Source organism: Heterodontus francisci, chromosome 5, assembly GCF_036365525.1.
Source record: "Heterodontus francisci isolate sHetFra1 chromosome 5, sHetFra1.hap1, whole genome shotgun sequence".
Taxonomy (NCBI): domain Eukaryota; kingdom Metazoa; phylum Chordata; class Chondrichthyes; order Heterodontiformes; family Heterodontidae; genus Heterodontus; species Heterodontus francisci.
Genome location: NC_090375.1, coordinates 60,031,953 through 60,056,699, shown reverse-complemented (window position 1 = coordinate 60,056,699; position 24,747 = coordinate 60,031,953). Strand labels below are relative to the sequence as shown.

At 44.4% G+C, this 24,747-nt stretch overlaps 1 protein-coding gene across 10 annotated transcripts in view; it reads right to left on the bottom strand.

Annotated features, from left to right (window-relative positions):
- Positions 1–24,747, bottom strand: part of LOC137369872 (microtubule-associated protein 4-like) — a 546,551-nt gene that overhangs the window by 404,586 nt on the left and 117,218 nt on the right. For 5 of the 10 annotated variants that reach the window (XM_068031529.1, XM_068031530.1, XM_068031532.1 and 2 more), the window contains one exon: positions 138–420. In XM_068031529.1, the coding sequence (XP_067887630.1) occupies positions 138–402 (265 nt within the window). In that variant the 5' untranslated portion in view covers positions 403–420. Of the gene's footprint in view, positions 1–137; positions 421–8,356; positions 8,445–24,747 lie in introns of those variants that run through there. The other 5 variants (XM_068031528.1, XM_068031524.1, XM_068031523.1 and 2 more) reach the window with 2 other exon arrangements.

Here is a 24,747-nt window from a genome sequence, read left to right as displayed (position 1 = left end):
ACAGAGAGCCAAGTGCTACATGACACTCAAGTGTTTGTGAACACCCAACCTTCAAAAGGCAAGCCTAACTGTTATACCAGTCAGTGAGACTTCCACTTACTGCCCTGATCTAAAGCTCATATTATGTACACACTCACGTTCTGCCCATTGTCCCCCATCACTTTCTTGTTCAGGTGCTGTCTCTCCGTACAAGTGCACCACAGCGTTCTCTTTAGCCTCTGAAGGAGGGGACTTTGTCTCATCATCATCCAGCAGTGGAACATAACTTTCTTTCATCACACTTTCTCCAACAACATCATCGTATTTCTCTGCCTCCAGAGAAGCAATAAAATCTTTCTTAACTTCTGATTCGACACTGGGAGTACCTTCATGTAGAGCATCAATCAGATTGAAGTCAGCCATCCTAAGCACAGCTGCGTCCTGAAAGAAGGCAAAATGAAAGGTTCAACATTCTATGAACTGGTACATTATGGAAACTGGATGATCAAAAGAAATGGTCACTACGTAAATGTTTGGTAATGCATCCACTTAGCAAGCACAGAAGCTGGATGGCAATCACTAGATATTTGACAAACCCAATGGGGGACACTGACATCCATTATGTTAAATAGTTCCTTTCATCCTTTTATTTTATTTCTTAATTGGCTTCCATCAGTCTCTTTCCCTTTTACTGCTTCAGGTAAAATCACTCTTGTAAAGAGGCAGAGTTTATCTGCAGCACTCAACAAAAGTAATTATTCGATTGTACTCACTTCAAACTGCATTCGTCTCCACTACATTACCTGTAGCCAAGTTGAGGGTGGGCACTGAAAAGTCTTAAAATATGGGTAAGACACTTCCAGAAGTACCTTGGGGCTTTAAAAGATAGACACCATATAAATGTTGTTTCAGTAGGAGAGTTGATTGTAACTTACTTTGTGGAATGTCAGTAGCTGAGGGTGGGAGAAGAGAAAAAGAACAGTGGTAACAGATCAGAAACAGTACATTGCACCTCAGTTTGAATCAAGATTAGCAACAAAACAATTTGCCCAAGGTACATTGGTTCCAAACCCAACTATTTGTACTTCTGATGTGCAGCAAAGCTCCTCCCTTCTCAGGACCACACCAGGCCAGCACCTATCCAGATTCACACAATGCTCAGCATTAAACTGTGCACAAAATCCTTTGCCTGCACCACAGCCATGTGTAACTTGCTCATTATATTTTAGTTCTCTGCTAAAGTTGCCAAATGCTTTTTGCTTAAATTTCACGGGCTCCAGCCACCCTTCTATATACCTCATCCAAATAGACATTCTGAATATTAACGCAGTAGCATTTTGGGCATAAGACCATTGATTCACTTCACCCAAGATCATATCTGACTAACTTGATTGAATTTTTTGAGGCAGCAATGAGGAGAGTCGATGAGGATAGCTAGTTTTATGTAGTTTGCATGGATTTTATCAAGGTTTTTTGACAAGGTCCCACATAGCAAACTGGCCAGAAAATGAAAAGCCCATGGGGTCCAAGGGAAAGTGATGAGCTGGATCCAAAATTGGCTCAAAGGGTTATAATCAATGGGTGTTTTTGTGACTGGAAGGCTGTTTCCAATGGCATTCCACAGGGCTCAGTACTGGGTCCCTTGCTTTTCATGGTATATATCAAAAGACTTGCATGTAGGGTGTATAATAAAGAAGTTTGCAGAGAATACAAAAATTGTCTGTGTGGATGATAATGAAGAAGAAAGCTGTAACCTGCAGAAAGATATCAATGGACTGTCAAGTGGGCAGAAAAATGCAAATGGAATTCATTGCAGAAAAGTGTGAGGTAATGCATTTGGGGAGGACAAACAAGGCAAAGGAATATATAATAAATGGTAGGATTCTGAAGAGTGTAGAGGAACAGAGGGATCTTGGAATGTATATCTACTGCTCCCTAAAGGCAGAAAGACAGGTAGATAAGGCAGTCAAGAATACATGGGATAATAAAAGCAAAATACTGCAGATGCTGGAAATCTGAAATAAAACCAAAAAGTGCTGGAAACACTCTGCAGGTCTGGCAGCATCTGTGGAGAGAGAAGCAAATCTCTCCACAGATGCTGCCAGATCTGCAGACATATGGGATACTTTCCTTTATTGGCCTAGAGTATAAGAGCTGAGAGGTTATGCTAACTGCATAAAACACCAGTTAGACTGCAACTAGAGTACTGCATACAGTTCTGGTCACAGCATTAAGGATGTAATCGCACTAGAGAGGGTACAGAAAAAATTTACAATGATTTTTTGCCAGAAAGGGAGAATTTTAGTTATGAGGAGCGATTGGATAGGCTGGGTTGTTTGGAACAAAGGAGGCCACAGGGAGATTTAATTGAGGTGTATAAAATTATGAGTGACCTAGAATAGATAAGGAGGACCTATTTCCATTAGCAGAGAGATCAATAACTAGGGGTCATAGATTTAAAATAATTGGTAAAAGGTGTAGAGGGGAGTTGGGGAGTAATTTATTCACCAAGAGCGTGGTGGGGTTCTGGAAGTCACTGCATGAAAGGGTGCTAGAGGCAGAAACCCTCACTGCATTTACAAAGCACTTAGATATGCATTTGACCTACAGGGCTACGGATTAAGAGCTGGAAGGTGGGATTAGACTGGCTAGCCTTTTTTCGGCCGGCACAGACACGATAACCCGAATGGCCTCCTTCTGTGCCATAAAATATTTCTATGCTTCTACGTTTCTACCCTTATAACCTTCATCAGTTTTCTTACTAAGATTCTAGAACTAAAACCTTTCCCAACAATTTTTTTTTAAATCTAAAAATCTGCCATAATTTTCAGTTCCACCAACCCTACTCGCAATATGTTTCGCAACTCTACCGATTTGTGGGGTCAGCCTTGGTTCAATGGTAGTACTCTTGTCCGAGCCAATGTTGTAGGGTTCAAGGCCCGCTCCAGATACTTGAGCACATAATCTAAGCTGACGTTGCAGTGTTCTACTGAGGGAGTGCTGCACTGTCAGAGGTGCCATCTTTCGGACAAGACTTTAAACCAAGGCCGTATCTTCCTTCTCAGGTGGATGTAAAGAATCCCATGGCAGTATTTGAAAAGCAGATGATCTGGTCGTTTGTTTCATTGCTGTTTGTGAAATTTGCAATGTGCAAACTGGCTGCCAGGTTGTCTACAATTCCCAAGTATTTAATTGGCTGTGAAAGCACTCTTGGACATCCTGAGGTCATGAAAAGTGCTATATAAATGTAAGTCTTTCTATCACATTCTTCAAAAAAAATTGCCTAAAGTCCTTAATGTTTTTTTGACAAATTTAAATTTAAAATTTCCCCATCCCAGTTTTCAATCCTGTGCCTGACAAACGACTTGAATTTCAGGATTTTGACCCAGCTGCTATGAAGGAATGGTGACATACATGACTTGGACGGAGATATGGAGGAGATGATATCCACCTGCACCTGCTGCCCTAAGTGATGGGGATTGTAGGTTTGGGAGGTGCTGTCACAGAAGTCTTAAGTTTTTGCAGTGCTTCTATAGCTACACATTGTAGCTACAGTATGCTGCTGGTGAGGGAGTGGATGTTTGGGCTAGTGGATGGGCTGTCAATCAAGTGAGCTCCATACCCATGAGGACCCCCTCCCCCTCTTTCCCCAGAGGGCAAGATCCCACAGTAACCAACTTGTTTTCATAACCCAGTCCTTGTAAATCAGTAATTAGGCTTGTAGATCTCCTCTGAACCCCCTCCAATATTTCTACAGTTTTCCTGCAATACTAAACATACACTACACCAGCTATAGCCTAAGCAAAGATGTTTTATTTGCTGTCTGTGAAGACCAAATTTATGATTTTTAATAATCTCTTCATCCCTAGATCTATTTCCTGCTCTGATTCACATTTGTGCTCCTTCTAATATTGACATTTTCACAATCTGGCATGTTGAACTTAATCTTCCACTTCACTGTCACTACCTAGCCTGCCTAGATTGCTGTGGATGTGTCATGATCCAAATTACTGACACCTGGATCAGATCTACAGAACTTAGAAACACTCAGACAAAATTTAGAAAGATGACCAAGACACCCAGATATGATCTAGAAAGGTTACTGAGTCAAACCAGATGAAAAATAGATTACTGAGTCACCCAAGTGAGATGTAGAATGCTGAAGGCAACTTAACTGGATCTGTACAGATTACTACAAACGGGGGAGCCAAATTTGGTGTTCACCTCATGGTCACACTTTTTTTGATATCAGGAATTAAATAATTCCAACTAATTTCTCCCCTCCCTAGTACAAGTATGCTGCGGCCAATTGTAAATATTTCAGCTGGTTTAGGTGAATAGCACACAGGCGGCCTTTAGTCACTTGCAAAAATCAAGGCAGCTCCTCTCATCAGATTCTGAAAATGTTTTAAAATTGTCCAGGAAGATATTTGTTTAAAAAAATTACACACAATTTACATTCAGTAATTCCATGCACTAAACCTGAATAGTATAATTGGGCTTTGGTACAACAAAAGACCACTCAGCGGGCCCCAAGGTACCCAATTTGTCCCCACTAGATCAACTTCATTTACTCGTCTTCTCATCATACCTCCTAATCCCTTCTTAAAGAAGTGCATTTAATAGTCTCTTGAACTCACATACTGCGTGTTTCAAACTTCCTACATTGACAAAGTCCAAATCTGTTAGTTAAAATTGTTACAACCAGGTGAGGCAGGGGTCTAGGGCTTCCCTCTCAGCCTTTGCCTGGTTTGAGGGTAACAGGGTTTAATTTTTAAAACACTGTTTTAAGCTTCCCTTCAGTGAATCCTTGTTCGCTGTTCTCTAATTGTAACAGCAAAAAAATTAACCAGACAGGTTTTCGTAGATTTAAGAAAGGTGCAAGTTTACTAACATTAAAACTCTAATTCAGTTAAAACTCCATGAAATACGCGACGCGACCATGCTAGCATGCGTATGCGATAAACACACACATAAAGAGAGACAGAAAAGGAGAAAGAATAAAGGGGAAAGGTTTGAAGTAATAGCTGGAGTTCATTTACTGTTTGTGGATTAGATGTAGAGTTTTTGATTGCACAACTACTGGCAACACCTATGCAGTCATATTCAGCTGGCCTCAGACACCAGAAACATCAGAGGAATGTATGATGGCATGGAGAGCTCTTGGGCCAACCATCAAGAAGATCGCCCCCCTCAAATCTAAATCAGGGGACATAATCACTGACCAACATAAACAAATGGACCACTGGGTTGAGCACTACCTAGAACTGTACTCCAGGGAGAATGCTGTCACTGAGACTGCCCTCAATGCAGCCCAGCCTCTACCAGTCATGGATGAGCTGGACATACAGCCAACCAAATCGGAACTCAGTGATGCCATTGATTCTCTAGCCAGCGGAAAAACTCCTGGGAAGGACAGCATTACCCCTGAAATAATCAAGAGTGCCAAGCCTGCTATACTCTCAGCACTACATGAACTGCTATGCCTGTGCTGGGACGAGGGAGCAGTACCCCAGGACATGCGCGATGCCAATATCATCACCCTCTATAAAAACAAAGGTGACCGCGGTGACTGCAACAACTACCGTGGAATCTCCCTGCTCAGCATAGTGGGGAAAGTCTTTGCTCGAGTCGCTCTGAACAGGCTCCAGAAGCTGGCCGAGCGCGTCTACCCTGAGGCACAGTGTGGCTTTCGTGCAGAGAGATCGACCGTTGACATGCTGTTCTCCCTTCGTCAGATACAGGAGAAATGCCGTGAACAACAGATGCCCCTCTACATTGCTTTCATTGATCTCACCAAAGCCTTTGACCTCGTCAGTAGACGTGGTCTTTTCAGACTACTAAAAAAGATTGGATGCCCACCAAAGCTACTAAGCATCATCACCTCATTCCATGACAATATGAAAGGCACAATTCAACATGGTGGCTCCTCATCAGAACCCTTTCCTATCCTGAGTGGTGTGAAACAGGGCTGTGTTCTCGCACCCACAATTTTTGCGATTTTCTTCTCCCTGCTGCTTTCACATGCGTTCAAGTCCTCTGAAGGAATTTTCCTCCACACAAGATCAGGGGGCAGGTTGTTCAACCTTGCCCGTCTAAGAGCAAAGTCCAAAGTACGGAAAGTCCTCATCAGGGAACTCCTCTTTGCTGACTATGCTGCTTTAACATCTCACACTGAAGAGTGCCTGCAGAGTCTCATCGACAGGTTTGCGGCTGCCTGCAATGAATTTGGCCAAACCATCAGCCTCAAGAAAACTAACATCATGGGGCAGGACGTCAGAAATGCTCCATCCATCAATATTGGCGACCACGCTCTGGAAGTGGTTCAAGAGTTCACCTACCTAGGCTCAACTATCACCAGTAACCTGTCTCTAGATGCAGAAATCAACAAGCACATGGGTAAGGCTTCCACTGCTATGTCCAGACTGGCCAAGAGAGTGTGGGAAAATGGCGCACTGACACGGAACACAAAAGTCCGAGTGTATCAGGCCTGTGTCCTCAGTACCTTGCTCTATGGCAGCGAGGCCTGGACAACGTATGCCAGCCAAGAGCGACGTCTCAATTCATTCCATCTTCGCTGCCTCCGGAGAATACTTGGCATCAGGTGGCAGGACCGTATCTCCAACACAGAAGTCCTCGAAGCGGCCAACATCCCCAGCTTGTACACACTACTGAGTCAGCGGCGCTTGAGATGGCTTGGCCATGTGAGCCGCATGGAAGATGGCAGGATCCCCAAAGACACATTGTACAGCGAGCTCGCCACTGGTATCAGACCCACCAGCCGTCCATGTCTCCGCTATAAAGACGTCTGGAAACGCGACATGAAATCCTGTGACATTGATCACAAGTCGTGGGAGTCAGTTGCCAGCGTTCACTAGATGCTGGCGGGCAGCCATAAAGACAGGGCTAAAATGTGGCGAGTCGAAGAGACTTGGTAGTTGGCAGGAAAAAAGACAGAGGCGCAAGGGGAGAGCCAACTGTGTAACAGCCCCGACAAACAAATTTCTCTGCAGCACCTGTGGAAGAGCCCGTCACTCTGGAATTGGCCTTTATAGCCACTCCAGGCGCTGCTTCACAAACCACTGACCACCTCCAGGCGCATATCTATCGTCTCTAGAGATAAGGAGGCCCAAAAGAAAAAAAAAGAATAAATCTTGCAGTTCTCATTGGGGCCCAGTGCACACTTTCACTTGTTTAGCTGCAGGAGTCTTCTCTCTTAAGGTTTAAATGACTTCCGGGGGTGCCTGGAAATTCGAGGGAGGAAGACAGGTGCTCTCTTCAAGTTCAGTTGCAGTCTGTTTTCCAACTGTTCTGAGAGCACAACTCAAACCAAACCTGGGCCAGCAGGTTAGTCATATGACTAGTTCCTTATTTGCAAGGTTTTGTAGATTCTTTCAATCTTAGCAGACACCCTTAGTGGGGGGGACGGAATGCTAGCTTTTACACGTTCAATGTCTCTTGATCCAAAATCCAACTGGCGAATTGATTTAGGGGAGGCACTCCCATTGTCTTCTCCAGGCAACTGTCTTTTAGAATGCAAAACTAGCAGTCATGTTTCCAGCCACTATCCTTTTAAACCAAGCTATTTTTTCAGTCCAGTAACAGTTTAAAATTAATGTTCCATATGACAAAATTAATGTGTCTCATTTTGGCAGGTGTGGTTTTCATGACACAATGTTTGATACAATGATGTTTCCCCTTGTGGGAGAATCTGGAACTAGGGGTCACTGTTTAAAAATAAGATGTCGCCCATTTAAGACAGAGATGAGGAGAAATTTTTTCTCAGAGGATCATGAGTCTTTGGAACTCTCTTCCTCAAAAGACGACAGAAGCAGAGTTTTTGAATATTTTTAAGGCAGAGGTAAATAGATTCATAGTAAGCAAGGGGATGAAAGGTTATTGGAGGTAAGCAAGGGGGTGAAAGGTTATTGGGGGTAAGCAAGGGGGTGAAAGGTTATTGGAGGTAGGCGGAATGTGGAGTTGAGGTTACAATCAGATCAGCCATGATCTTGAGCAGGCTCAAGGGGCTGAGTGGCCTACTCCTGCTCCTCATTCGTATGTATGTAAATAAAATCTCAACTGTGAATATGGTTCTATTTCTACACTTCTCTACAGCACACATCACTCTATAATTACTTAGTAATTGGCAGATGTGTCCATGGTCCACCCTTTAGATGATGCCATCACACTGACGGGACAACCACAATCTCCCAAAATTGAGTCAAGATTCATTAGGACCTAGCCCTAACCCCAATACGGGGCAGATAGTGTAGCGTTGCACAGCATTTAACTCGAGCTATATGACCTTTGAAGCAAACTGCACTTGTGGCTAAATTTTCTTCTTTATTACAGAGTTAGGTGATTTTTCTTTGCTCACATTTGCACCTTTTTGGCCAGGTTTGTGGAGGTGGGGAAATGGAGGAACTGCCAATTTTCTCCTCTCAGTTTGAAGGAGCTGATCATTTCTGAAATACAAAAGGAAAAGACTGCAAATGCTGTTAAGCATGAAATAAAAACAGAATACTAGAACTGCTCAGCAGGTCAGGTTACATCTGCAGAGTTAATGTTTTGGGTCGATGACCTCTCGTCAAAAATAAAACTGTTAGATCACTAACTTTTTCTAGTACCGACAGAAGGTCATCGAACCAAAACGTTAACTCTATTTCTCTCTCCATAGATGTTGCTTGACCTGCTGAGCAGTTCCAGCATTGTTTTCATTTGCGATACAGCAGCTAACTCAGCATAAAACCGGGATCAAATCAGGAAATTAATATCTTAATATCAGGTCATATTACCAGCTTTTTATCTACTTTGCATTTTCAGCTTTTATTTTAAAATGTTTAATGTTTCAGCAACACTATACTAGGCATAGCTGAAAGATCACTCCTTCTTCCCACCCCCGCCAAAATGCGGAAAGCTCCACAACTGGTTAACTACTTTCTAGTAGATTTTTTTTAAAACTCTGCACTGAGTGCTGCTGGACGGCACAGAGCGTGAAGAAGGGAGTTTGGCAAGTGAGGGAGTTCAGTAAGGAGGGGAACTAAAAATTAAGAAAAAATAAATCTGACTGCACTGAGAGCTGCTTTGCGTGCACAGTGTAAAGTGGGAGTTTGGTCCATGAGGAAGGGGCTCCTTTCTATCTTTCTTCTACCTTTGTTCAGCCTCCAGTAGCTGCCTCTCTCTTTGGTACAGGGGAAGAAGCTGATTGGTGAGTAACTGGTAAGTTATTTCACTTATTGTAAGAAAATGCTTTTAATGTTAAGGTATGGCTGGTCAGCTCGGCCAAATGAGCCAGCATGTGGGCAGTCATGGACACACGCGTCCTAGACTAACACATTTGCAGGAAGTGTCACCAGTTGCAGAAGCTTGAGCTCCGGGATTTGGAACTCAAGCAGCGGCTGGAGTCACTGTTGTGTATCTGCGAGGCAGAGGACTATGTGGATAGCACGTTTAGGGAGGGGATCACACCGCAGGTTCGGGGCATGCAGGCAGAGAGAATGGGTGACCGCCAGGCAGTCTAAGAAAACCAGGTAGGGAGTGCAGGAGTCCCCCGAGTCTATCTTCCTTGCAAATAAGTTTTCCATTTTGGATACTGGTGAGAGCAATGGTTCCTCAGGGGAGTGCAGCCAGAGCAAAGTCTGTGGCTCAGCTGCACAGGAGGGGAGGAAGAAGAGTGGAAGAGCAATAGTGATAGGGGATTAGATAGTTAGGAGATCGGTCAGGGGTTTCTGCAGCAGTAAACGTGACTCCAGGATGGTGTGTTGCCTCCCTGGTGCCAGGGTCAAGGAGCAGCTGCAGGACATCCTACTGGGGGAGGGTGAACAGCCAGAGGTGGTGGTCCTCATTGGTACCAATGACATAGTTAGGAAGAGGGATAAGGTCCCGAAAGCACTTTTTAATGAGTTAGGAAGGAAATTAAAATGCAGGACCTCATGAGCAGTAATCTCAAGATTACGCCCAGTGCCATGTGCTAGTGAGCATAGGAATAGAAGAACTGAGTGATTGAACACGTGGCTGGAGTATTGGTGTAGGAGGGAGGAAATCAGATCTGAGGCATTGGGACTGGTTGCGGGACAAGTGGGACTTGTACAAGATGGACGGGCTACACCTTAACAGGACCAGAACTAACATCCTCACAGGGAGATTTACGAATGCTGTTGGGAAGGGTTTAAACTAGCTTGTCAGAGGGATGGGAACCTGAGGTGTAGCTCAAATTGGAAGGAAGTAAAACTGTTAACAGGAGGTAGAAAAGTTGCAAGTGACATTAGAAGGCAGGAGAAACAAAGGCAAGCATCAACTAGGCTTAGTATGGAGAATAATGTCAAAAAGAGAAGGTTAAGGACATGCGACTTGAATGTACACAACATTCGCAACCAGGTAGATGATTTAAAGGCCCAGAGGTAAATGGGTATGATCTAATTGCCATTACGGAAACGTGGCTACAGGGTGACCAAGACTGGGAACTGAATATTCAAGGATATTCGACATTTAGGAAGGACAGGCAAAAGGAAAAGGAGGTGGTGTTGCGCTGATTAGAAGGGATGGGATCAGTACATTAGTACGGGAGGATCTCAGATTGGAAGAACAAAATGTGGAACCTGTTTGGGTGGAGCTAAGAAACAGGAAGGGGGAGCAAACATTGGTAGTTATCGGCCACCAAACAGTAGTGGTAGTGTGGAGCATGGTATTGATCAGGAGATTAGAGAAGCATGTAGCGTGGGTAATACAGTAATCATGGATGACTTCAATCTGCATATAGACTGGGTAAACCTAATGAGCACTAATGCTGTGGAGGACAAGTTTCTGGAGTGTATTAGGGATGGTTTTCTAAAGCAATATGTTGAGGAACCGACTAGAGAACAGGCTATTTTATAACTAGTATTATGTAATGAGAAAAGGCTAATTAATAATCTTGTTATAAAAGAACCTTTAGGGATGAGTGACCATAATATGATAGAATTTTACATTATGTTTGAAAGTGAGGTAGTTCAATCTGAAGTCAGGGTGTCAAATTTGAATAAAGGAAATTATGAAGGTGGCAAATTGGCTGAGGTGGATTGGGAAAATACATTAAAAAGTATGACAGTACATAGGCAATGGATAATCTTTAAAGCATTATTACATAGTTTACAGCGACAATACATTCCCTCAAGGCACAAAAACCCCAAAAGTAAAGGCAGTCAACTGTGGATAATAAAGGAAGTTAAGGATTGTATAAGATTAAAAGAAAAGGCCTATAAAGTTGCCAGATATCATGGTAAACCTGGGGATTGGGAGGATTTTTTTTTTTTTTTAAGAATACAGCAAAGGAGGATGAAGAAACTGATAAAGGGAAAATAGAATAGGAATGTAAACTAGCAACAGACATAAAAACGGACTGTAAAAGCTTCTATAGTTATATAAAAAAGGAAACGTTTGGCTAAGACGAAAGTGGGTCCACTGCAGGCAGAGTCAGGAGAATTTATAATGGGGAATAGAGAAATGGCAGAGAAGCTAAATGATTACTTAGTTTCTGTCCTCACTGAGGAAGTGACAAGAAATCTCCCAGAATTAGTGATCCAAGGGACTAGGGAGAATGAGGAATTGAAGGAAATTGGTATTAGTAAGAAGGTTGTATTGGAGAAATTAATAGGGCTGAAGGTTGATAAGTCCCCACTACAACCCAGAGTGTTGAAAGAGGTAGCTATGGAGATAGAGGATGCAGTGATCATCTTCCAAAATTCTATAGATTCTGGAACGGTTCCTGCAGATTGAAAGATAGCAAATGTCACCCCACTATTTAAGGGAGGGAGGGAGAGAAAACAGGGAACTACAGACCTGTTAGCCTTACATCAGTTGTTGGGAAAATGTTAGAATCTATTCTAAAGGATGGGATAAATGGACACTTGGATAATAATGATCTGTTTGGGCATAGTCAACATGGATTTATGAATGGGAAACCATGTTTGATGAACCTTTGAGTTTTTTTGAGGATGTTACTAACAGAATTGATAAAGGGGAGTTGGTGGGTATGGTATACTTGGATTTTCAGAAGGCTTTTGATAAAGTTCCTACAGGAGGTTGGTTAGCAAAATTAAAGCGCATGGAATAGGAGGTAATATATTGGCATGGATTAAGGATTGGTTAACAGGCAGAAAGCAGAGAGTAGGAATAAACGGGTCATTCTTGCGTTGGCAGGCTGTGACTAGTGGGGTACTTCAGGGATCAGTGTTTGGGCCCCAGCTGTTCACAATATCAACTTTATTAGCTTCAAGATAGTTATGGAAAAGGATAGGACTGGTCCTCAGGTTGCAGTCCTAAATTGAGGGAAGGTTAATTTCGATGGCATCAGACAGGAACTCTCAAAAGTTGAATGGGAGAGGCTGTTTACAGGTAAAGGGACATCTGGCAAGTGGGAGGGTTTTAAAAGTGAGATAGGAAGAGTTCAGGGCCGGCATCTTCCTGTTAGATGAAAGGGCAAGGCTGGCAAGTTTAGGGAACCTTGGTTGACGAGGGATATTGAGTGTCTGGTCAGAACAAAGAAGGAGACATATGTCAGGTATAGGCAGCTGGGATCGAGCGAGTCCCTCAAGGAGCATAGGGGATATAGGACTACACTTAAGAAGGAAATTAGGAGGGCGAAAATCGGCCATGAGATTTCCCTGGCTGATAAGATAGAATCTTTTAGGATTCTCCTTTATGTATATTAAGAATAAAAGGGTAGCTAGGGAGAGAGTAGGTCCCCTTAAGGATAAGTGTAGCAATCTGTGTGTGCAGCCACGGGAAATAGGCGAGGTCTTAAATGAATATTTCGTGTCCATATTCACCGTGGAGATGGTCATGGAAGCTAGTGAGTTCAAGGGAGCAAACACCAATATCCTGGAGCATATCAACATTACAAAGGAGGTTGTGTTGGAGGTTTTGAAGCGCATTAAGGTGGATAAATCCCCAGGACCTGACCAGTTGTATCCTAGGATGCTATGGGAAGCAAGTGAGGAGATTGCTGGGGCCCTGGCAGAGATTTTTGTACCATCGTTAGCCACGGGTGAGGTACCAGAAGACTGGAGGATATGTTGTGCCTTTATTTAAGAAGGGCAGCAGGGATAAGCCAGGGAACTACAGGCCAGTGAGCCTTACATCAGTGGTGGGAAAGTTATTGGAAGGGATTATGAGAGACAGGATTTATATGCATCTGGAAAGGCATGGTCTGATTAGGGATAGTCAGCATGGCTTCGTGCGCGGGAAATCATGTCTCACAAATTTGATTGAGTTTTTCGAGGAGGTGACCAAGAGGATTGACGAGGAGAGGGCGATGGACGTTGTCTACATGGACTTTAGCAAGGCCTTTGACAAGGTCCTGCATGGTAGGCTGGTCCAGAAGGTTAGAACACATGGGATCCAGGGCGAGCTAACAAATTGGATACAAAATTGGCTTGGTGATAGGAGACACAGGGTGGTAGTGGAGAGTTGTTTTTCAGATTGGAGACCGGTGACCAGTAGTGTGCTGCAGGGATCAGTGCTGGGCCCTCTGTTGTTTGTCATATATATTAATGACTTGGATGTGAATGTAAGGGGCATGATTAGTAAGTTTGCAGATGACACCAAAATTGGTGGTATAGTGGACAGTGAAGAAGGTTGTCTAAGGTTACAACAGTATATCGATCAACTGGGAAAGTGGGCAAGGGAGTGGCAAATGGAATTTAAAGCAGACAAGTGCGAAGTGATGCATTTTGGGAAGTTAAACCAGGGCAGAACATTTACAGTGAACGACAGGGCCCTGGGGAGTGTCATTGAGCAGAGAGACCTTGGGGTGCAAGTACATAGTTCCCTGAAAGTGGCAACACAGGTAGACAGGGTGAATAGGCATTATGCTTGCCTTCATCGGCCGAGGTATTGAGTACAAGAGTTGGGACATCATATTACAGTTGTAAATAACGTTGGTTCGGCCACATTTGGAGTACTGTGTGCAGTTCTGGTCGCCGCACTACAGAAAAGATGTGATTAAGCTAGAGAGGGTGCAGAAAAGATTCACAAGGACGTTGCCTGGTTTGGAGGGCTTGAGTTATAAAGAGAGATTGGATAGGCTGGGTCTGTTTTCCCTGGAGCGGAGGAGGCTGAGAGGGGACATGATAGAGGTATATAAAATTATGAGGGGTATAGATAGGGTAGATAAACAGATTCCGTTTCCCATGGTAGGGGTGACTAAAACTGGTGGGCACAGATTTAAGGTGAGAGGGAGGAGGTTTAAAGGGGATCAAAGGGGTAAATTTTTCACACAAAGAATGGTGGGTATCTGGAATGAGCTGCTTGAGGAGGTGGTGGAGGCAGGAACAGTAGCGACATTTAAGAGGCATCTGGACAGGTACTTGAATGAGCACAGCATAGAGGGATATGGACTTAATGCAGGCAGCTGAGATTAGTATAGATAGGAATTATGGTCAGCATGGGCGTAGTGGGCCGAAGGGCCTGTTCCTATACTGTATGACTCTAACTATAATATATATATCAATGATTTGGATGTGGGGACCAAATGTAATATTTCCAAGTTCGCGGATGACAAAACTAGGTGGGAATGCGTGTTGTGAGGAAGCTGCAAAGTGGCTTCAAGGGGATTTGCACAAACTTAGTGAGCGGGCAAGAAAGTGGCAGGTGGAATATAAACATGGAAAAATGTGAGGTTATTCACTTTGGTAGGAAGAACAGATGTGCAGAGTATTTCTTAAATGGTAAGAGATTAGAAAGTGTAGATGCACAAAGGAACCTGGGAGTCCTGGTCAATAAGTCACTGAAAGCTAACATGCAGGTGCAGTAAGCAAATAAGGCGGCAAATGGTATGTTGGCCTTCATTGCAAGTGGATGAGTACAGGAGTAGTGATGTCTCGCTTCAATTGTATAGAACCTTGGTTAGACCGCACTTGGAGTAGTGTGCGCAGCTTTGGTCTTCTTACCTTAGGAAGGATATTATTGCCATGGAGGGAGTGCAACGACGGTTCACCAGACTTGTTCCTATGATGGCCAGACTGTCCTTTGACAGATTGGGAAACTGGGCCTGTATTCTCTACAGTATTGAAGAATGAGAGGTGATCTCATTGAAACCTACAAAATACTTAAAGGGAATAGACAGGGTAGATGCAGCCAAGAGGTTTCCCCTGGTTGGGGAGTCTAGAGCCAGGGGACACAATTTCAAAATAAGAGGGAAGACACTTAGGACAGAGATGAGGAGAAATTTTTTTACTCAGAGGGTTGTGAAGCTTTGGAATACTCTCCCCCAAAAGGGCTGTGGAAGCTTAGTCATTGAGTATGCTTAAAGCAGAGATTGACAGATTTCTAAATACCAATGATATAAAGAGATATGAGGATAGTGTGGGAAAAAGGCACTGAAGTGGATGATCAGCCATGATCATATTGAATGGCAGGGCAGGCTCGATGGGCTGAATGGCTTATTCCTGCTCCTATGTTCCTAATGGTAGGAGGTAAAGCAGGGAAGAAAATGCCCCAATAAATAAAAGCAAAATACCGCGGATGCTGGAAATCTGAAATAAAAACAGAAAATGCTGGAAATATTTAGGAGGTCTGGCAGCATCTGTGGAGAGCAGAGTTAACATTTCAAGTCTGTGATCTTTCATCAGAACTGACAAATCCTTCCCAAAATCTACAAACAGGACTATCCTGGTAGACCCATCGTTTCAACCAGTTCCTGCCCCACTGAACTTATTTCTTCCTATCTTCTCCCCTAATCCAGTCTCTTCCCACCTACATCCATGACTCTTCTGATTGCCAAAATGAGGTAGGGTATTTCCAGTTTGCTGGCCCTAACCGCCCCCTCTTCACTATGGATGTCCAATCTCACGATACCTCCATCCCCCACCAGGACAGTCTGAGGGCTCTCCGCTTCTTCCTTGAATGGAGGCCCAACCAGTCCCCATCCATTTACTTGTACTTCTTTCAATTTAGTATACTGCATTTACTGCTCACAACGGGGTCCGCTCTACATTCCCTACATTGGAAATACCAAAACGCAGATTGGGTGACGGCTTTGTGGGACACCTCCACTCAGTCCGCAAGCACGACTCCGAGCTTCCAGTCGCTTGCCATTTAAATTCAGCAGCCTGCTCTTACACCCACATTGCTGCAGTGTTCCAGTGAACATCAACGCAAGCACAAGGAACAGCACATCATCTTCTGATTAGGCACTTTACAGCCTTCCGGTCTCAACATTGGGTTCAATAATTTCAGAGCATGACTGGCCTTTTTTTAAAAAAAAATTTTAAACCATGTGCCTGCCTTAAACTTGGTTTTTCATGTTTGCGCTTTTGGACAGAGCTGTTCCTTATTCTGTCATTAACACTCTCTCTGGACTAATGTTTTGTTTTCCACCACACCATTAGCACTGCCTTTGCCCCACGACATCTTTGTCATTTAATCTCTCCTGCCCTCTGCCACCTTCCCTTTTGTTCTCTTTCTCCACCTACCCCCCCCCAACCCCACTTCACTTGCTTAAAACCTATTACATTTCTAATCGTTGCCCGTTCTGATGAAAGGTCACAGACCTGAAACGTTAACTCTGCTCCTCTCTCCACAGATGCTGCCAGACCTGCTGAGTATTTCCAGGAAAAAGCCCCAAGCTGTGTGAAACTTCTGACCAATGTTACGACCAGATGAGAAAGGTATCTAGGGGTGCCTTTTAGCCTTCACCTGGTCTTATTTTAACAGGGTTTTGTTTAAATACACTGTGTTTTGAACTTCCCCTTGGTGAATCCGTTTTCCAATTATAAGGCAAAGAAATGAGCATAAACAGGCTTCCTTAGGTTTAAAGAAAAGTGAAATTTATTAAAACTTGAACTCTAATTTGGTTAATGCCTACGGATACACAGCGTGCCCCACGCTAGCATGCATATGCTATACTCACATGCAAATAGAGACAGAAAAAAAAAATAATGTGGAGAGGTCTGAGGAAATCTCTGAAGAGGGGTTTTTGTTACTGTGCTTTGAGCTCACTGTAGTCCTTGCTTGTAGGTAGGTCTTGCTTTTTGTTGGGGCCTAGTATTCCTCTTAAACCTTGTTCACTGTAGGAGACTTTTCCCTCTTGGGGTTCATATATCTTCAGTGGGGGTTTTTAGTTCCATGAGAAAGAGATAGAAGCAGACAGGAGAGAGATGTTCAGTCCAGGAGCAAAGAGTTTTCTCTCTTCAAACACTTTCTCCAATTTAAACTCCCCTAGTTGGCCAGCAGGTGGTCATGTGACTGAATGGTTCAACCAGGTCTCTTCTGTGTATTGAAAGCATCTTAGCAGTCAACATGGAATGCTAGCTTCTCCACCTTCAATGTCTGGTAATCAAGAGTTCATTGCGGATTAAATCGGAGCCGGGAGTGGCTGTTACTCTGCAAATGTCTTTACAGTCAAGGACCTGTTTTTTTTTTAAATGCAAGTTCTTTCTTTACTCAGTAACAGTTTAAAATCAATGTTCATGTGGTGAAATTAATATGCCAAATTCTTGGCAGGTGGGGGCCTGCATGACACCAACAACTAGATAGTGTGATACTGGTTAATGGCAGAATATTGGCTAGAACACCAAACTAAGAATTTTGATAAGATTTACTAGGGAAAAACTATTTCCTCTGGTTGGGGAGTCAGTGATAATGGATTACCAATTTAGAATTGGCACTCAGGGGAACTAGGACCATCCCCTCATGGGGGAAAGGAGGGATCCACATAGACACCACGTCTGAAAGGCACTAGGGCTTTATCACCAGAGGCTGGATATTTCAAAATCATTGAGGGAAAATATGCCATTCAGCTTGACAACCTCTTTGATTCAAGTTCAATGAGTCTGTATGGCCCTTCTGGATGTGTGTTAGTGCTGTGGTAGTGACTTGGGAACTCCCGCTCATGTGTTTTAGGAGTGTGATAAAGTTTGTAACCTTTTGGCTGGAGGCATTTGCAGTGTTTGTACGATGCAGGTTTCTTGATTAATCATTATTGATTGAGCTATCCATCTATCCTCATAGGTTCCCAGAAGATTAGAGATAGTACTCAAAAAATAGATTCTTATAAAAAAAAATTAGGGATGGGCAATAAGTGCTGGCCTAGCCAGCAACACCCACATACCATGAATGAATAAAACAAACCAGAATGCAGATCCTACCAAAAGGCGCCACCGCTACAGCGTGATCATATTTCAGGGAATTTTACCACTGCCAGAAGATGTGTATTTCTCTGTCAAAAACAAAACCGGGGTCTTCTCAGGAGCTCTGGGGACCCCATGATCCTTTCCCACCCAAGTCTTACTCAGGGAGCCTCCTAACCTATCAATCCCTTTAGGTAGGCATATCCAAACTTTCGTCTCCTGGCCACTTCACTTCTTTGTTAACTTGCATATATTTTAATACTAACAGATTTTGGTGCTTTGGTTTAGTATTTATCCACCTAAAAAGCAGGACTAAGGGCAGTCCTTTCCGAGCCATCAAAAAAATATAATAACAGCTTGCATTTACATAGTCTCTTCAGTGTAGAAAAATAAAGCTTCCCAAGGCATTTCACAGAGGTGCAAAGGGAAAAAAAAATAGCTCTAAGCCGAAGAAAGTGGAATGACCAAAAGCTTGGAGAACAGCAAGGTGGAAGGCGGAGGATTTTAGGAAGGGAATTCTAGAGAATGGGGCATAGACAGCTGCCAAATGTGAGATGAAGGTGAGGAAGAATGCACAAGAGGTCAGAAGCACAGAGACTGTCGGGGGCGTATGGTGGGTGGTGTCACGAATTTAAATGCATCAATGAGAACTGTAATTTTCAGGCATTGGGGACTAGAAGTCAATCAGCGGGCACAAGGATGATGGATAAGCAGGTTCGGATCAGGATAGGATGTGGATAGTCTTAGATGAGCTAAAGTTTTCATTGGATGGAGGATAGGAACTGTCCTGGAGAGCATTAGAATACTAGAGCCTGGAGGTGACAAAGGTATTAATCAGAGTTTCAGCAGCAGATGAGGGCAAAGTTATGGAAGTGGAAGTACAGTCTGTCAGATGGGATCAAAAATTCAGCTCAAAAATAGTTCAGCTCGATAGTGGCCAGCAAGGGGTTAGAATTCATGGCCAGAGTGTGTGGCAGGAGCTGAAAACAATGGTTTTGGTCTTATCAATATTTAGCTAGAGGCTCTCAATGCCACTTGAAGTCGCACAAGCCCTTTAAAGACCCATGTGCTGAACCTTCAACAATGTGACTTCAACCGTGATGAAGCTTGGAAAGCTGAATGGAGTTCATTAGAAGTCACAAGCAAACACCTTGTGAAAGATCCGTTACAGAAGATCCTTGGCTTTGCTCTTCTGCAAAGCTCAAGGGCAACCCTAAAATGTATTCGCACAAGCCATGGCAAATGTGGATAGCTGGTGCACAAATGGAACATTTCAAACTCTCCAGTCTGCAACAGTGGTTACCCAGAACAGACCACAGAACATATAACATCTCAATGCCTAACTCACAAATACGAAGGAAGCATCATACTCGCGACTCCTGACACAATTATTAGAATTAGAACATTACAGCGCAGTACAGGCCCTTCGGCCCTCGATGTTGCGCCGACCTGTGAAACCATCTGACCTACACTATTCCATTTTCATCCATATGTCTATCCAATGACCACTTAAATGCCCTTAAAGTTGGCGAATCTACTACTGCTGCAGGCAGGGCGTTCCACGCCCTTACTACTCTCGGAGTAAAGAAACTACCTCTCACATCTGTCCTATATCGATCACCCCTCAACTTGAAGCTAAGTCCCCTCGTGTTTGCCATCACCATCAGAGGAAAAAGACGCTCACTATCCACCCTATCTAACCCTCTGATTATCTTGTATGTCTCTATTAAGTCACCTCTCCTCCTCCTTCTCTACAACGAAAACAACCTCAAGTCCCTCAGCCTTTCCTCGTAAGACCTTCCCTCCATACCAGGCAACATCCTAGTAAATCTCCTCTGCACCCTTTCCATAGCTTCCACATCCTTCCTATAATGCGGTGACCAGAACTGCACGCAATACTCCAGGTGCGGTCTCACCAGAGTTTTGTACAGCTGCAGCATGACCTCGTGGCTCCGAAACTCGATCCCCCTACTAATAAAAGCTAACACACCATATGCCTTCTTAACAGCCCGATTAACCTGGGTAGCAACCTTCAGGGATTTATGCACCTGGACACCAAGATCTCTCTGTTCATCTACACTACCAAGAATCTTCCCATTAGCCCAGTACTCTGCATTCCTGTTACTCCTTCCAAAGTGAATCACCTCACACTTCTCCGCATTAAACTCCATTTGCCATCTCTCAGCCCAGCTCTGCAGCCTATCTATGTCCCTCTGTACCCTACAACATCCTTCGGCACTATCCACAACTCCACCGACCTTAGGGTCATCTGCAAATTTACTAACCCACCCTTCTACACCCTCATCCAGGTCATTTATAAAAATGACAAACAGCAGTGGCCCCAAAACAGATCCTTGCGGTACACCACTAGTAACTAAACTCCAGGATGAACATTTGCCATCAACCACCACCCTCTGTCTTCTTTCAGCTAGCCAATTTCTGATCCAAAGCTCTAAATCACCTTCAACCCCATACTTGCGTATTTTCTGCAATAGCCTACCGTGGGGAACCTTATCAAACGCCTTACTGAAATCCATATACACCACATCCACTGCTTTACCCTCATCCATCTGTTTGGTCACCTTCTCGAAAAACTCAATAAGGTTTGTGAGGCACGACCTACCCGTCACAAAACCGTGCTGACTATCTCTAATGAACTTATTCTTTTCAAGATGATTATAAATCCTGTCTCTTTATAACCTTTTCCAACATTTTACCCACAACCGAAGTAAGGCTCACAGGTCTATAATTACCAGGGCTGTCTCTACTCCCCTTCTTGAACAAGGGGACAACATTTGCTATCCTCCAGTCTTCCGGCACTATTCCTGTCGACAATGACGACATAAAGATCAAGGACAAAGACTCTGCAATCTCCTCCCTAGCTTCCCAGAGAATCCTAGGATAAATCCCATCTGGCCCAGGGGACTTATCTATTTTCACACTTTCCAAAATTGATAACACCTCCTCCTTGTGAACCTCAATCCCATCTAGCCTAGTAGCCTGAATCTCAGCATTCTCAACAACATTTTCTTTCTCTACTGTAAATACTGACGCAAAATATTCATTTAACACTTCCCCTATCTCCTCTGATTCCACACACAACTTCCCACTACTATCCTTGATTGGCCCTAATCTAACTCTAGTCATTCTTTTATTCCTGATATACCTATAGAAAGCCTTAGGGTTTTCCCTGATCCTATCCACCAATGACTTCTCGTGTCCTCTCCTCGCTCTTCTTAGCTCTCCCTTTAGATCCTTCCTGGCTAGCTTGTAGCTCTCAAGCGCCCTAACTGAGCCTTCACGTCTCATCCTAACATAAGCCGCCTTCTTCCTCTTGACAAGCGCTTCAACTTCTTTAGTAAACCACGGCTCTCTCGCTCGACAACTTCCTCCCTGCCTCACAGGTACATACTTATCAAGCACATACAGTAGCTGCTCCTTGAATAAGCTCCACATTTCGATTGTTCCCATCCCCTGCAGTTTCCTTCCCCATCCTACGCATCCTAAATCTTGCCTAATCGCATCATAATTTCCTTTCCCCCAGCTATAATTCTTGCCCTGCGGTATATACCTGTCCCTGCCCATCGCTAAGGTAAACCTAACCGAATTGTGATCACTATCACCAAAGTGCTCACCTACATCTAAATCTAACACCTGGCCGGGTTCATTTCCCAGTACCAAATCCAATGTGGCATCGCCCCTGGTTGGCCTGTCTACATACTGTGTCAGAAAACCCTCCTGCACACACTGGACAAAAACTGACCCATCTAAAGTACTCGAACTATAGTATTTCCAGTCGATATTTGGAAAGTTAAAGTCCCCCATAACAACTACCCTGTTACTCTCGCCCCTGTCGAGAATCATCTTCGCTATCCTTTCCTCTACATCTCTGGAACTATTCGGAGGTCCATAAAAGACTCCCAACAGGGTAACCTCACCTCTCCTGTTTCTAACCTCGGCCCATACTACCTCAGTAGAAGAGTCCTCAAACGTCCTTTCTGTCGCTGTAATACTCTCCTTGATTAACAATGCCACACCCCCCCCTCTTTTACCATCTTCTCTGTTCTTACTGAAACATCTAAATCCCGGAATCTGCAACATCCATTCCTGCCCCTGCTCTACCCATGTCTCCGAAATGGCCACTACATCGAGATCCCAGGTACCAACCCATGCTGCAAGCTCACCCACCTTATTCCGGATGCTCCTGGCGTTGAAGTAGACACACTTTAAACCAGGTTCTTGCTTGCCAGTGCCCTCTTGCGTCCTTGTAACCATATCCCTGACCTCACTACTCTCAACATCCTGTACACTGGAACTACAATTTAGGTTCCCATTCCCCTGCTGAATTAGTTTAAACCCCCCGAAGAGCACTAGCAAATCTCCCCCCCAGGATATTGGTACCCCTCTGGTTCAGGTGAAGACCATCCTGTTTGTAGAGGTCCCACCTACCCCAGAAAGAGCCCCAATTATCCAGGAAACCAAAACCCTCCCTCCTGCACCATCCCTGCAGCCACGTGTTCAACTCCTCGCTCTCCCTATTCCTCGCTTCGCTGTCACGTGGCACGGGCAACAACCCAGAGATAACAACTCTGTTTGTTCTCGCTCTAAGTTTCCACCCTAGCTCCCTGAATTTCTGTCTTAAATCCCCATCTCTCTTCCTACCTATGTCGTTGGTGCCTATGTGGACCACGACTTGGGGCTGCTCCCCCTCCCCCTTAAGGGTCCCAAAAACACGATCCGAGACATCACGAACCCTGGCACCTGGGAGGCAACATACCAACCGTGAGTCTCTCTCGTTCCCACAGAACCTCCTATCTGTTCCCCTAACTATGGAGTCCCCAATGACTAATGTTCTGCTCCTCTTCCCCATTCCCTTCTGAGCAACTTCTAGCTTAGTCACCTGAATATAAAATTATAGTATTGCTCTACATTTACATCAGCCATGAGAGAGAGAGCTGGAAGAAACTGCAGCTCATTCAACACTCAAGAAATATAAGGACAGTGTGCAGTTGCATGGGTTTTATAGGGAAGGTTCCCAGGTTTGCACATCACATGTGTCCACAGATCGGACATTTCCCGCTTTAAAAGTCATAATGGGAGTGCTGTTTAGATTGGTGGTAGAATGTCTGGACTTCGCTCTTAGACGGGCAAGGTTGAACAACCTGCCATCTGATCTTGTGTGGAGGAAAATTTGTGAAGACTTGAACGCATGTGAGAACAGCAGGGAGAAGATCCCAAACAGTGTAGGTTCAAGAACACAGCCCTGTTTCATGCCACTCAGGATAGGAAAGGGGTCTGATGAAGTACCGCTATGCTGAATTGTGCCTTTCATATCGCCATGCAATGAGGTGATGATACTTAGCAGCTTTGGTGGACATCCGATCTTTGCTAGTAGTCTGATGAGACCACATCTGCTGACGAGGTTAAAGGCTTTGGTGAGATAAACGAAAGCAACATAGAGGGGCATCAGTTGTTCACGGCATTTCTCCTGAAGCTGGCGAAGGGAGAACAGCATGTCAATGCTGGATCTCTCTGCTCGAAAGCCACACTGTGCCTCAGGATAGACACGCTCTGCCAGCTTCTGCAGCCTGTTTAAAATGACTCAAACAAAGACTTTCCCCACTATGCGGAGACTCCACGGTAGTTGTTGCAGTCACCACGGTCACCCTTGTTCTTATAGAGGGTGATGATATTGGCATCGAGCATGTCCTGTGGTACTGCTCCCTCAACCCAACACAGGCAAAGCAATTCATGGAGTGCTGAAAGTACAGCAGGCTTGGCACGCGATTATTTCGGGGATAATACCGTCTTTCCCAGGGGCTTTTCCACTGGCTAGAGAATCAACGGCATCACTGAGTTCCAATTTTATTGGCTGTTCGCCCAGCTCATCCATGACTGGCAGAGACTGGGCTGCATTGAGGGCGGTCTCAGTGACATTTTCACTAGAGTACAGTTCTGGGTAGTGCTCCATCCAATGGTCCACTAGCTTGCGTCGGACAGTGATCGTGTCCCCGGATTTAGACTTGAGGGGGGTGATCCTTCCTGATGGTTGGCCCAAAAGCTCTCTTAATGCCATCATACATTCCTCTGATGTTTCCAGTGTCAGAGGCCAGCTGAATACGACTGCATAGGTGTTGCCAGTAGTCATTTGCGCAGCGCCTGGCTGTTCTTTGTGCACCGCTGCTGGCTGCTTTAAGATCAGATGGCAAGTTGTTCAACCTTGCCCGTCTAAGAGCGAAGACCAAAGTACGGAAGGTCCTTATCAGGGAACTCTTTGCTGATGATGCTGCATTAACATCCCACACAGAAGAGTGTCTGCAGAGACTCATCGACAAGATTGCGGCTGCCTGCAACGAATTTGGCCTAACCGTCAGCCTCAAGAAAACAAACATCATGGCACAGGACGTCAGAAATGCTCCATCCATCAATATCGGCGACCACGCTCTGGAAGTGGTTCAAGAGTTCATCTACCTAGGCTCAACTATCACCAGTAACCTGTCTCTCGATGCAGAAATCAACAAGCACATGGGAAAGGCATCCACTGTTATGTCCAGACTGGCTAACAGTGTGGGAAAATGGCGCACTGACATGGAACACAAAAGTCTGAGTGTACCAAGCCTGCATCCTCAGTACCTTGCTTTACGGCAGCAAGGCCTGGACA